General features: G+C 34.6%; 2 protein-coding genes across 5 annotated transcripts; both read left to right on the top strand.

Moving 5' to 3' along the window:
- The first annotated feature begins 222 nt into the window (after positions 1-222).
- Positions 223-4,843, top strand: LOC112733454 (mitochondrial inner membrane protein OXA1-like). 2 transcript variants are annotated; one of them, XM_072212569.1, is made up of 10 exons: positions 223-346; positions 475-950; positions 1,207-1,297; positions 1,626-1,673; positions 2,134-2,192; positions 2,451-2,526; positions 2,630-2,761; positions 3,007-3,120; positions 3,853-3,907; positions 4,327-4,843. In XM_072212569.1, exons 2-10 carry the CDS (start codon positions 484-486, stop codon positions 4,416-4,418), a joined length of 1,134 nt encoding a protein of 377 aa, XP_072068670.1. In that variant the 5' UTR covers positions 223-346; positions 475-483; the 3' UTR covers positions 4,419-4,843. The 2 variants fall into 2 exon arrangements, with proteins under 2 accessions (XP_072068670.1, XP_072068669.1); XM_072212568.1 differs by having other exon boundaries at positions 239-950.
- Positions 4,844-7,005: 2,162 nt separating this feature from the next.
- LOC112733453 (mitochondrial inner membrane protein OXA1-like) lies at positions 7,006-11,708 on the top strand. Of its 3 annotated transcripts, XM_025782405.3 has the most exons (10): positions 7,006-7,157; positions 7,278-7,753; positions 8,010-8,100; positions 8,438-8,485; positions 8,940-8,998; positions 9,251-9,326; positions 9,430-9,561; positions 9,807-9,920; positions 10,674-10,728; positions 11,074-11,708. In XM_025782405.3, the coding sequence occupies exons 2-10, from the start codon at positions 7,287-7,289 to the stop codon at positions 11,163-11,165; spliced, it is 1,134 nt and encodes a 377-aa protein (XP_025638190.1). In that variant the 5' UTR covers positions 7,006-7,157; positions 7,278-7,286; the 3' UTR covers positions 11,166-11,708. The 3 variants fall into 3 exon arrangements, with proteins under 3 accessions (XP_025638190.1, XP_025638189.1, XP_025638191.1); XM_025782404.3 differs by having other exon boundaries at positions 7,008-7,753; XM_025782406.3 differs by lacking the exon at positions 9,807-9,920 and having other exon boundaries at positions 7,008-7,753.
- The last annotated feature ends 389 nt before the right edge of the window (positions 11,709-12,097 follow it).

Here is a 12,097-nt window from a genome sequence, read left to right as displayed (position 1 = left end):
TTTAAATATAAATAGTATCTGTAATGGTAAGACAAATATCAAAATAAGTAAAATATTAATATGCTTGTTTATTTTCATTTTTTTTAAGAAATGGTAGAGCTAACATTCTAAATATAAAAATAGGTATTTGGCTAGCATTAATTTAAATGCAAAATAGATTAAAAAAAAAAGTATTGGTCATCAATTTATTTTGACAAAATATACTTGTTTAAAAATTAAAACAAAAAAAAAACCCTCCAAAATATGAAACGACAGCGTTTTTAAGCTGGAGAAACAAACGCTGAGCTACCACTACCAGTAAACAGCAGTCCAGCAGCTGCACTGATCCACCGTACTCAAATTCAAGGCAACGCCGTAACGCCACCATCCACCGATCACGTTTCATGCCAAACATATCAACGTTCCTGCGTTCTGAATTGCTCAATTTCGTTCTACGCATTTTCATGCTTTAACCTAATTCTCACCTCCTTTCAGTTCTCACCAATGGCTTATCGACGCTACCTCCTGCGAAGAACCAACCTCTCAAACTGCAACTTCCACCCTTCTTTCAGCTACGTTCTCCACCACACCATCGACGAACCCAACCAACGGCAACAAGAAAAACCGGTTCCAGCGGCAATAACTAGTTTGATCCAAGCGCGGTCCTTCGGGAGCTTCCTCAATGGAACAACGGGGTTCGGTGCTTCTTCTAAACGAAGAACGATTTTCAATAACACGTTTTCTGGATATAGTTTGTGCCGATACCTGTCTACGTTGAATGATGATTCCGATAAGATCAACTTCGGGATCGACGTGGCAGATGTGCTCGCCGAAACGACCATTGATACCGTAGCTTCTCAGGCTGGTTCCGTCGTCGACGAAGTTGCGATTGCCGCCGCTGATTCTCTTTTACCGATAAAGATGGTGCAGTATGCCATCGACTATGTGCATTTCTTAACTGGCATGAACTGGTGAGTGTAAACCATTATTGCTGAGTTCTGTGAAAATTTTGTAGTTTTTCATCGTTAAGAATTGGTTAATTGTGTATTTGAAGTTGCCATTATGTGGAATTTTTTTAGCTTTTGCCAGAATTAAAGGTTTATTTGTAATTTAGGGTTCTTGAGATTTTCTTAGCAAGATTGTTCTTTTATCATTACATTGTTACAAGATAGATGTTACGGAATTCATTTCTCCAATGGATTCTTTTTTCCTCTTTCTTCCTTTCAGGTGGGCAGCCATAGTTATGACAACCTTCTTGGTTCGAATCGCAACAGTTCCATTTTTAGTAAATCAACTTAAGGCTAATTCCAGATTCCGTGTACGTTATGCTGCTCATAGCTTCTTTCATTCATCTTTATTTCTTGGTAAAAAATAATGGCAATCTATGTCCTCTTCGGAATAAATTTGATTTAAACAGTTGGAGGGAAGGAGGTTTCAGCTTCCCTTTTCTTCTCTTTACTCCTCATAAGATCCCCCTCTAACATGGGTTTGAGGGTTAATTCCCTTGCTTCCCACAGTTTCTTTTTAGGTGCATTCAGAATAATCCCTGCAGCTATTGTAGTTGTTAATTTGTTATATCAAAATTAGATTTCTCCGTGCTCTGATCAACTGCGTTGCTAGGCTTACCATTTTCATTTCTGATGCAGGTATTGAGGCTTAAAGTAGATGAAATAATCGCACAGTTGGAAGACAAGGTAATGGTGGATTTTTTGTGATATGCAAGTGTGTTAAAGTTAATGAAACATCACAGTTCCATTGCTTTGTATCTCCAAATTTTTGTTTGAATCAATAGACTTTCTGAAGATTGATTTAGTTCAATTATTAAGTATCCGTCCTGGGGTTCTGTCATGTTTTTTTTTTTTTTTAGAGCTACTTTGGCAATCAAAACAAACAACTCTGCATAACTAGACTCTTTTTCTCCATCTACCACTATTTGAAGTGTTTTGTAATTTGTATAAGAGGTCATAGAGGACTAAATAGTGTAGAAAGAATGGGAACAAAGGATGGAAATGAGCAATAAGGTTGTTCTTTTGGATTGGAATCCGACCATCATTCAGCCTTTGAAATGGAATTGGACCATAGAAACAATTTTGGTTGTGATTGCCATAACATTTCTCTTTTTGATAAAAAGAGTGATTGCAATAATGATTTCAGGCATCGGGTCCTGCAGCTGTTGCCGAAGGTCAGAAACAAATTACAAAGCTATATAAGGAGTAAGTGTATCATTGGTTTGCTTGCAGATAAGTATATGTTTCAAAACTTTCTTTGTTTTCTTTTTTTTTTTTTCCATCCCTCTCTCCAGAATGTAAGTTGGACTAGTTATTATCAATATTTAAGAACTTCTTTGAACATACAAACTAGCAAGCACAACTGCTGGACTGTGGTATATATCAAGAGCCCAACTAGTAAATTAAACTTCTAAGATTTTCTGTTTCACTTTATATCCTTTTTTCTTTGATCTAATAATGCAGATTTGGTGTGAGTCCACTTCCATTATTTCATGGGCTAATTATTCAAGCTTCTATCTTGATCAGTTTCTTCTGTGCAGTAAGTTGAATTTAAATTTGATATTCTCCCTAATTGTAAGAGTCTGAGGATTCAGGATCCTTAATCTGTTTCTATTGATTCACATTATCTTGTTTAATGGAAGATATCAAACATGGCAGAAAAAATGCCATCATTCAAGCATGGTGGAGCCTACTGGTTTACTGATCTCACAACTCCAGATTCCTTATACATTTTTCCTGTTTTGACTGCATTGTCATTCTTGGTAATAGTAGAGGTCAGCATCCTGTTTCCAGAGCTTCTCTTTCAACTTTCATTTCTATTGTCTTTCTTTGTTGCTTCTTGAATTCTTGTCAATATTTGTTTTAGATTTCTGTTTTAAGTTCTATGCCATCAATCCACTTTATGACCGGTCACTTAATAAGTCATGAGAAACGTAGTTTTGGAGTCACCAAGAGTGTTGTTATTTGTTTTATTCCCGTTCATATTGTATTGGGTTTATACTTTTATCCTGTTCCCCAGCATAATGTTCATGAAGGCTCTCATTGTATGCTTGTGGAGACCCGTACTACCATGAAAAATCTCGCTAGGGCTGTTTCTGTTCTTGTAGTCCCTTTTGCCATGGAACTTCCAAAGGTAAACTTTTTTGGCTTGGCTCTTTTTTGAAGGAATTACTTCCCTATGCCCCCACACATCTGTGTGTTTGAGATAATTTATTATATGAACTTGGAAAGAGACCTAGAGACTATCAACTTTGTTAGTGAGACAGAAGATCAATTGAAAATTTTTTTTGCCAAATGGTACTAGTGGTCTTATTATTATCAGACTTTTTTGCCAAATGGGTTCGTCAAATGGCACTTCACACTTGCTTTCATAGAATTATAAATAATCTTTTTACCACCTCATCCTTTGTACTTCTTAATGAGTACCTTTTTATTGAAAATGTCCTAATAATTTGAAAATTAATATAATTATTGAATGTTTGAAACTTACTAGGAATCATGAAAAATGTTCTCTTGACCCAAAAGTCAAAACAAAGCAAAGTATGATTGTATTCTAGTCATTAGAAAATTTTAAAAGGGGAAAAAAACTGCTATTCTATTTTCTATACCAAGAAGAGATTTTTCATAATTATGAACAGAAATATTGTAATCATTGTCGAGTTTAAGGGTCTTTTTTTAAGAGAATGTTTTAGGGTATCTTCAGTGAAGCAAAAAGTTTGGCAACGGCTTATGCCATGCATGTTTATATATAATATAGACGTGGATAGGTAATAGATTATTGATTATCATTTTACTTATGAATTCTATTTATATTTTGTTTGTAGTTGTTTTTCTTTAATATCTGATCGAGTTTCTACTTGTGCAGGCTATATTATGTTTCTGGCTTGCATCAAATTTGTTTTCAATTATTTATAGACTTGGTAAGTCATTTCAAAATTTCCTTTATAATATTAATTCTCTCTTTTCCTTTATTCACCACTTCATTGGCAGAAGTTGGATTTTCCTCATGAAATACATATTGCTTTGAATATTGATTCCACTGTGTGATTCATATTGCATTTAGACACTGTAGAATGATACTGGTGTATCAAGAAGTGATCCGATTTCATCAGCATCTTGGTATTCTTGTAATGTTGGTTAATTGGTTATCTTCCCATGATAGTCTAAAAACCTCCAAGACGAACTTATAGTCTTATATGCTTCAAGTTTTACTGGGGCTGAATAGCCTACATCAGGATTTTGATTTCGATTTTCAAACTTCTAGTATATGCTCTTATTAATCATTTAGTTTATTATTTGTTATTTTCTAATCCCTTTGTTCTCTCTTGGAACTTTACAGTTATTAGCGTTCCCAGCGTAAAGAAAAGTTTAGGTATTCCTGTAATAGTCGTGGATTCAGCACCTGCCGATGCTCCAAAATCCCAGCGCTAAAACAAGCTGCATCAGCGACATATTTGAAAGATCATTTACCGGTAGAACATCGAGACATTTAAATGATAGGGTTTTTTCTTCTGTATCCATCAGTCAAAGGCTTAAGAGTCAGAAGCTTAGAGAATTAATACAGTGAAAATCTATGCTCCATTTTATCATCAAGTGAGCAAATTTTTCTTCTTCGAAGAATGAAGTTTTTTTTAAACCAAGTGAGATTCAAATCCAAAACCTCTAGGTTCGAATCCAAAACTTCTAGGTAGGGAGAAAGGACATATGCCATCTGAGCTATGGCTCGTTGGCGGAGAAGTTGGAAGTTTGAACTTTTGCTTAATGAATATCTATACAGAATACACTCTTTTTATGGATAATCTAAGTTTGATGATGCCTGAATGCCCGCAAAATAAGCGATGGCTCGAATTTGCAAATGTGTGTCACTGAGTAGTGGTGTTCAAATTCAAACCGATCTAAATTAAACCGCTCATCCAATTCGATTCAAATCGAAAATCGATTAAAACCGCACTAATTCGTATTTGATTGGATTTTATTTTTTGCAAACAGCTGGATTGGATCGGATTTTGGATCTACTTTTCATAACCGATCCAATCCAATCCAAACCGCACAATGTGCTATAATATTATTATTTTATTATTATATTTACAATTATACTTATAATATGTTCAATTTGTTATACATTTTTCTATTATTCATGTATTATTATTATTTAATAAATATTTTATGTTGAAAATCTTATTTATTTATTTATTTTAACCAACTTATAATTTTATTTCTATTATTATGTTATCGTTGGCTTTTTAAGATATTGTTAAGACTTGTTATGTCATTGTTGATTATTTAAAATTTGATATTGAGACTTGTTATATGTATTTAATTTTTTTTATTTAAAAATCGCAATCCAAACCGCTTGTAATTGGATCGGATTGGATCAGATTCCAAAAAAATTCCATCCAATCCAAACCGCACCGCACATAGGTTAAGCGTTCGGATCGGATGACTTTTTTCCTTAAAACCGAATCAAACTGCACCGCGAACACCCCTATCACTGAGATATTTAAATTAACAAAAATACTATTTGTACACTAAATTAGTCATCAATGTATTTGTGTATAAATATTTGTGTAATTTAATTTATTTTTAATGTATATTTATATTCTAACAAGTATTTTATACTGGTGATTGACTTTAATATACACATAACATAGTCCTTAAATTAATTATTTGAACACGATATATAAAATGCAACTAGGGATGTCAATCGGGCAGGGCGGGGGCGGGGGATGCCTCCCTGCTCCCCGTCCCCGCCCTCATATTTGTTCCCCATCCCCATTTCCCACGGGGTCCCATTCCCCGCGAGGACCCCATTTTCCATCTACATAATAGTTCTAATTAATTATTAATTTCTATATGAATAGAGCTACAAGTATCTATCTTATACAAAAACTGCAAGATTTTATACAAAAAGTCTAAATGACACGACGGTGACTTCTTTCGAAATAACGCGGGGAACGCAACGACGAGCCAAAGGAAAAAGCAGTGGACGAGATAGGAGACGCGGCAACAGAGAGGAGAATAGACACGATGGCAGAGTTACGAAAAGGAACGCCGCAAATAGAAATTACGACGCGGTAAGGTTGATGACACGGTGAGGTGTGACGATGCGATGAGAAAGGTGACGAGGGGGTGACTGCAGAGAGGTTGAATGGAATATGGACAACCTTAAGATCTCTGAATTGAAGAGGAGTTATGCAAATAAAGATTAGGAGTTTTGTGTTTCTATATATATGTGTGTGAGAAATGACTAAAAAACATGTATGAGAAATAAACTATTAAGAATAATTTAAGGAGTTTATAAATTTCGGGGAATAGCGGGAACGGGGTGGGGATCCCCGCTCGGGTCCCCGCGCCTACTTCGGGGGAATTTTGTCCTCCATCCTCATCTTCGCGAAAAAAATTCTCCACAATCAAATCTCCATTCGAGGCAGTCCCCGCAGGGATCCCCGCATCTCGGGAAATTTTGCCATCCCTATATGCAACATCTATGATTTGCGTATGTTATGGCTAACTTTTCGACGTCAGAATATTGAAAATTAGTGTTTTATAACTCTTTAAAAATCAGTCTTTTTTATTTTTTTATAAAATATTAAAATTTGATTTTTCCCACTTTTATAATCATTTTTATTTTTTTTAAGAAATGCTAGAGCTAACATTCTAAATATAAAAATAGGTATTTGGTTGCCATTAATTTAAATGCAAAATAGATTATAAAAGAAAAGTATTGGTCATCAATTTATTTTGACAAAATATACTTTTTTTTTTTAAATTAAAACAGAAGATACTAGTTAAAAACAATAAAAAGATAAAAGAATGTCTTAAAAGAAAAAAGTTTAATACATTGAGTATATAAAAAAAATCTTACTTGTTGTGTGACAAATACTTATAAAACCCATTTTTAACTAAATCTAATAATTTATTGGTGTATTAGTTTTAAATTAAAAATTTGTCTGTGTAAGCTTTTGCGTTAATATAAAAGTTAATATAAAAACATCTTTTATTTTTAAGTAAATTTAGAAAAAAAAAACCTCCAAAATATGAAACGATAGCGTTTTTGAGCCGGAGAAACAAACGCTGAGCTACCACTACCAGTAAACAGCAGTCCAGCAGCATTAGGCTCTGCCACCCCGCAGCTGCACTGATCCACCGTACTCAAATTCAAGTGACGCCGTAACGCCACCTTCCACCAATCACGTTTCATGCCAAACATATCAACATTCCTACGTTCTGAATTGCTCAATTTCGTTCTACGCTTGTTCATGCTTTAACCTAATTCTCACCTCCTTTCAGTTCTCACCAATGGCTTATCGACGCTACCTCCTGCGAAGAACCAACCTCTCAAACTGCAACTTCCGCCCTTCTTTCAGCTACGTTCTCCACCACACCATCGACGAACCCAACCAACGGCAACAAGAAAAACCGGTTCCAGCGGCAATAACTAGTTTGATCCAAGCGCGGTCCTTCGGGAGCTTCCTCAAGGGATCAACGGGGTTCGGTGCTTCTTCTAAACGAAGAACGATTTTCAATAACACGTTTTCTGGATATAGTTTGTGCCGATACATGTCTACGTTGAATGATGATTCCGATAAGATCAATTTCGGGATCGACGTGGCAGATGTGCTCGCCGAAACGACCATTGATACCGTAGCTTCTCAGGCTGGTTCCGTCGTCGACGAAGTTGCGATTGCCGCCGCTGATTCTCTTTTACCGGTGAAGATGGTACAGTATGCCATCGACTATGTGCATTCCTTCACTGGCATGAACTGGTGAGTGTAAAACATTATTGCTGAGTTTTGAGAAAATTTTGTAGTTTTTCATCGTTAAGAATTGGTTAATTGTGTATTTGAAGTTGCCATTATGTGGAATTTTTTTAGCTTTTGCCAGAATTAAAGGTTTATTTGTAATTTAGGGCTCTTGAGATTGTCTTAGCAAGATTGTTCTTTTATCATTACATTGTTACTAGATAGATGTTACGGAATTCAGTTCTCCAATGGCTTCTTTTTTCCTCTTTCTTCCTTTCAGGTGGGCAGCCATAGTTATGACAACCTTCTTGGTTCGAATCGCAACAATTCCATCCTTAGTAAATCAACTTAAGGCTAATTCCAGATTCCATGTACGTTGTGCTGCTCATAGCTTCTTTCATTCATCTTTATTTCTTGGTAAAAATAATGGCCATCTATGTCCTCTTTGGAATAAATTTGATTTAAAGTTTTGAACAGTTGGAGGGAAGGAGGTTTCAGCTTCCCTTTTCTTCTCTTTACTCCTCATAAGATCCCTCCTCAGATGGGTTTGAGGATTAATTAATCCCTTGCTTCCCACAGTTTCTTTTTAGGTGCATTCAGAATAATCCCTGCAGCTATCGTAGTTGTTAATTTGTTATATCAAAATTAGCTTTCTCCGTGCTCTGATCAACTGCGTTGCTAGGCTTACCATTTTCATTTCTGATGCAGGTATTGAGGCTTAAAGTAGATGAAATAAAGGCACAGATGGAAGACAAGGTAATGGTGGATTTTTTGAGATATGCAAGTGTGTTAAAGTTAATGAAACCTCACAGTTCCATTGCTTTTTATCTTCAAATATTTGTTTTACTCAATAGACTTTCTGAAGATTGATTTAGTTCAATTATTAAGTATCTGTCCTGGGGTTCTGTCATTTTTTTTTTTTTTTGAGAGCTACTTTGGCAATCAAAACAAACAACTCTGCATAACTAGACTCTTTTTCTCCATCTACCACTATTTGAAGTGTTTTGTATAAGAGGTCATAAAGGACTAAAATGGTGTAGATAGAATGGGAACAAAGGATGGAAAATGAGCAATAAGGTCGTTCTTTTGGATTGGAATCCGACCATCATTCAGCCTTTGAAATGGAATTGGACCATAGAAACAATTTTGGTTGTGGTTGCCATAACATTTCTCTTTTCGATAAAAAGAGCGATTGCAATAATGATTTTAGGAATCGGATCCTGCAGCTGTTGCGGAAGGTCAGAAACAAATTGCGAAGCTATTTAAGGAGTAAGTGTATCATTGGTTTGCTTGCAGATAAGTATATGTTTTAAAACTTTTTGTTTTCTATTTTTTCCATCCCTCTCTCCAGAATGTAAGTTGGACTAGTTATTATTAATATTTAAGAACTTCTTTGAACATATAAACTAGCAAGCACAACTGCTGGACTGCGGTATATATCAAGAGCCCAACTAGTAAATTAAACTTCTTAGATCTTCTGTTTCCCTTTATATCCTTTTTTCTTTGATTCTAATAATGCAGATTTGGTGCGAGTCGATTTCCATCATTGCAGGGGTTCTTTATTCAAGCTTCTATCTTGATCAGCTTCTTCTGTGCAGTAAGTAGAATTTAAATTTGATATTCTCCCTAATTATAAGAGTCTGAGGATTCAGGATCCTTAATATTTTTCTATTGATTCACATTATCTTGTTTAATGACAGATATCAAACATGGCAGAAAAAATGCCATCATTCAAGCATGGTGGAGCCTACTGGTTTACTGATCTCACAACTCCAGATTCCTTATACATTTTTCCTGTTTTGACTGCATTGTCATTCTTGGTAATAGTAGAGGTCAGCATCCTGTTTCCAGAGCTTCTCTTTCAACTTTCATTTCTGTTGTCTTTCTTTGTTGCTTCTTTAATTCTTGTCAATATTTGTTTTAGATTTCTGTTTTAAGTTCTATGCCATCAATCCACTTTTAGACCAGTTACTTAATAAGTCATGAGAAACGTAGTTTTGGAGTTACCAAGAGTGTTGTTCTTTGTTTTATTCCGGTTCATATTATATTGGTTTTATACTTTTATCCTGTTCCTCAGCATATTGTTCAAGAAGCCTCTTATGGTACGGTTGTGGAGAGCAGTACTACCATGAAAAATCTCTCTAGGGCTGTTTCTGTTCTTGTAGTCCCTTGTGCCATGGAACTTCCAAAGGTAAACTTTTTTGGCTTGGCTCTTTTTTGAAGGAATTACGTCTCTGTGCCGCCACACATCTGTGTGGTTGAGATAATTTATTATATGAACTTGGAAAGAGCCCTAGAGACTATCAACTTTGTTAGTGTGACAGAAGATCAATCGAAAGTTTCTTTTGGCAAATGGTACTAGTGGTCTCTATTTTTATTATTATTATTGTTGTTGTTATTGTTATTGTTATTGTCAGACTTTTTTTCAAATGGCACTTCACACTTACTTTCATAGAATTATAAATAATCTTTTTAGCGTCTCATCCTTTGTACTTCTTAATGAGTACCTTTTTATTGAAAATGTCCTAATAATTTGAAAATTAATATAATTATTGAATGTTTGAAACTTACTAGGAAACATGAAAAAATGTTCTCTTGACTCAAAAGTCAAAACAAAGCAAAGTAAGATTGTATTCTAGTCATTAGAAAACTTTAAAACGGGAAAAAAGCTGCTATTCTATTTTCTATACCAACAAGAGATTTTTCATAATTATGAACAGAAATATTGTAATTATTGTTGAGTTTAAGGGCCTTTTTTTAAGAGAATGTTTTAGGGTATCTTCAGTGAAGCAAAAAGTTTAGCAACGGCTTATGCCATGCATGTTTATATATAATATAGACATGGATAGGTAATAGATTATTGATTATCTTTTTACTTATGAATTCTATTTATAATTTGTTTGTAGTTTTTCTTTAATATCAGATCGTGTTTCTACTTGTGCAGGCTATATTATGTTTCTGGCTTACATCAAATTTGTTTTTAATTATTTATGGACTTGGTAAGTCATTTCAAAATTTCCTTTATAATATTAATTCTCTCTTTTCCTTTATTCACCACTTCATTGGCGGAAGTTGGATTTTCCTCATGAAATACATATTGCTTAGGGTATTGATTCCACTGTGTGATTCATATTGCATTTAGACACTGTAGAATGATACTGGTGTATCAAGAAGTGAACCGATTTCATCAGCATCTTGGTATTCTTGTAATGGTGGTTAATTGGTTATCTTCCCATGATAGTCTAAAACCCTCCAAGACGAACTTCTAGTATATGCTCTTATTATTCATTTATTTTATTATTTGTTATTTTCTAATCCCTTTGTTCTCTCTTGGAACTTTACAGTTATTAGCGTTCCCAGCGTAAAGAAAAGTTTAGGTATTCCTGTAATAGTCGTGGATTCAGCACCTGCCGATGCTCCGAAATCCCAGCGCTAAAACAAGCTGCATCAGCGACATATTTCTAAGATCATTTACCGGTAGAACATCAAAACATTCAAATAAAAGGGATTTTTCTTCTGTATCCATCAGTCAAAGGCTTAAGAGTCAGAAGCTTAGAGAATTAATGCAAGAGAAAGGAAGAAAGTAAAAACAAGAGGTGATGAAAATCTATGCACCATTTTATCATCAAGTGAGCAAAATTTTCTTCTTCGAAAGAATGAAGTTTTTTTTCGGCCAAGTTACATCAGGTGAGATTCGAATCCGAAATCTCTAGGTAGGGAGGGAGGACATATGCCATCCTAGCTACGGCTCGTTGGCAGGAAAGTTGGAAGTTGGAAGTTTGCTTAATGAATATCTGTACAGAATACACATTATTTATGGGTAATCTAAGTTCTCTTTTGTAAAACTCTGATGTTGCCCGAATGCCCTTAAAATAAGCGATGGCTTGAATGCACATGCGCGTCACTATAGTTTTTGAGATACTTTCTCTTAAATTAATTATTTAAACACGATATATAAGATGCAACATCTATTTGTGTATGTTATGGCTAACTTTTCGGGGCAATGCTACGGTGAAGAAAGTGATTTTTTTCTTCACCATTTGAAATGTGTTGGAGGAAGGAGAAGGGAATACGTGGAATGTTAGTTTTTTCTTTCTGGGCAGTTACTGTCATATTTGTAGAGTTATATGAAATGTAGATAAAACTGTAGTTTATTAATTGGAGTTAATTTTGCATATAATAATAATTCTTGAACTCATTTTTTGAATAAAAAATGGTGTTAGCTTCAAAATTTTATGGAATTTATCATGATAATAAATAGAACAACAAAAATAGTAAATAAAAAATGAGAGTTTTTTATTTAACAGAAAAATGAGCTTAAGAATTATTATTATATTTAATTTTATTAAAACTGGAAATATTCTTACT

This window comes from Arachis hypogaea, chromosome 13 (assembly GCF_003086295.3).
Source record: "Arachis hypogaea cultivar Tifrunner chromosome 13, arahy.Tifrunner.gnm2.J5K5, whole genome shotgun sequence".
Taxonomy (NCBI): domain Eukaryota; kingdom Viridiplantae; phylum Streptophyta; class Magnoliopsida; order Fabales; family Fabaceae; genus Arachis; species Arachis hypogaea.
This window is presented reverse-complemented; position numbering and strand designations above follow the sequence as displayed.

What these genes read in the sequence shown, in the direction of transcription:
- LOC112733454 (XM_072212569.1), top strand. Translation starts at nt 484, where the DNA reads ATGGCTTATCGACGCTACCTCCTGCGAAGAACCAACCTCTCAAACTGC. An exon ending in ATTACAAAGCTATATAAGGA is followed by an intron (nt 2,193 to 2,450) that starts GTAAGTGTATCA and finishes CTAATAATGCAG; the next exon opens with ATTTGGTGTGAGTCCACTTC. An exon ending in TTGCCATGGAACTTCCAAAG is followed by an intron (nt 3,121 to 3,852) that starts GTAAACTTTTTT and finishes CTACTTGTGCAG; the next exon opens with GCTATATTATGTTTCTGGCT.
- LOC112733453 (XM_025782405.3), top strand. Translation starts at nt 7,287, where the DNA reads ATGGCTTATCGACGCTACCTCCTGCGAAGAACCAACCTCTCAAACTGC. An exon ending in AGGCTAATTCCAGATTCCAT is followed by an intron (nt 8,101 to 8,437) that starts GTACGTTGTGCT and finishes TTTCTGATGCAG; the next exon opens with GTATTGAGGCTTAAAGTAGA. An exon ending in CATTCTTGGTAATAGTAGAG is followed by an intron (nt 9,562 to 9,806) that starts GTCAGCATCCTG and finishes CCTGTTCCTCAG; the next exon opens with CATATTGTTCAAGAAGCCTC.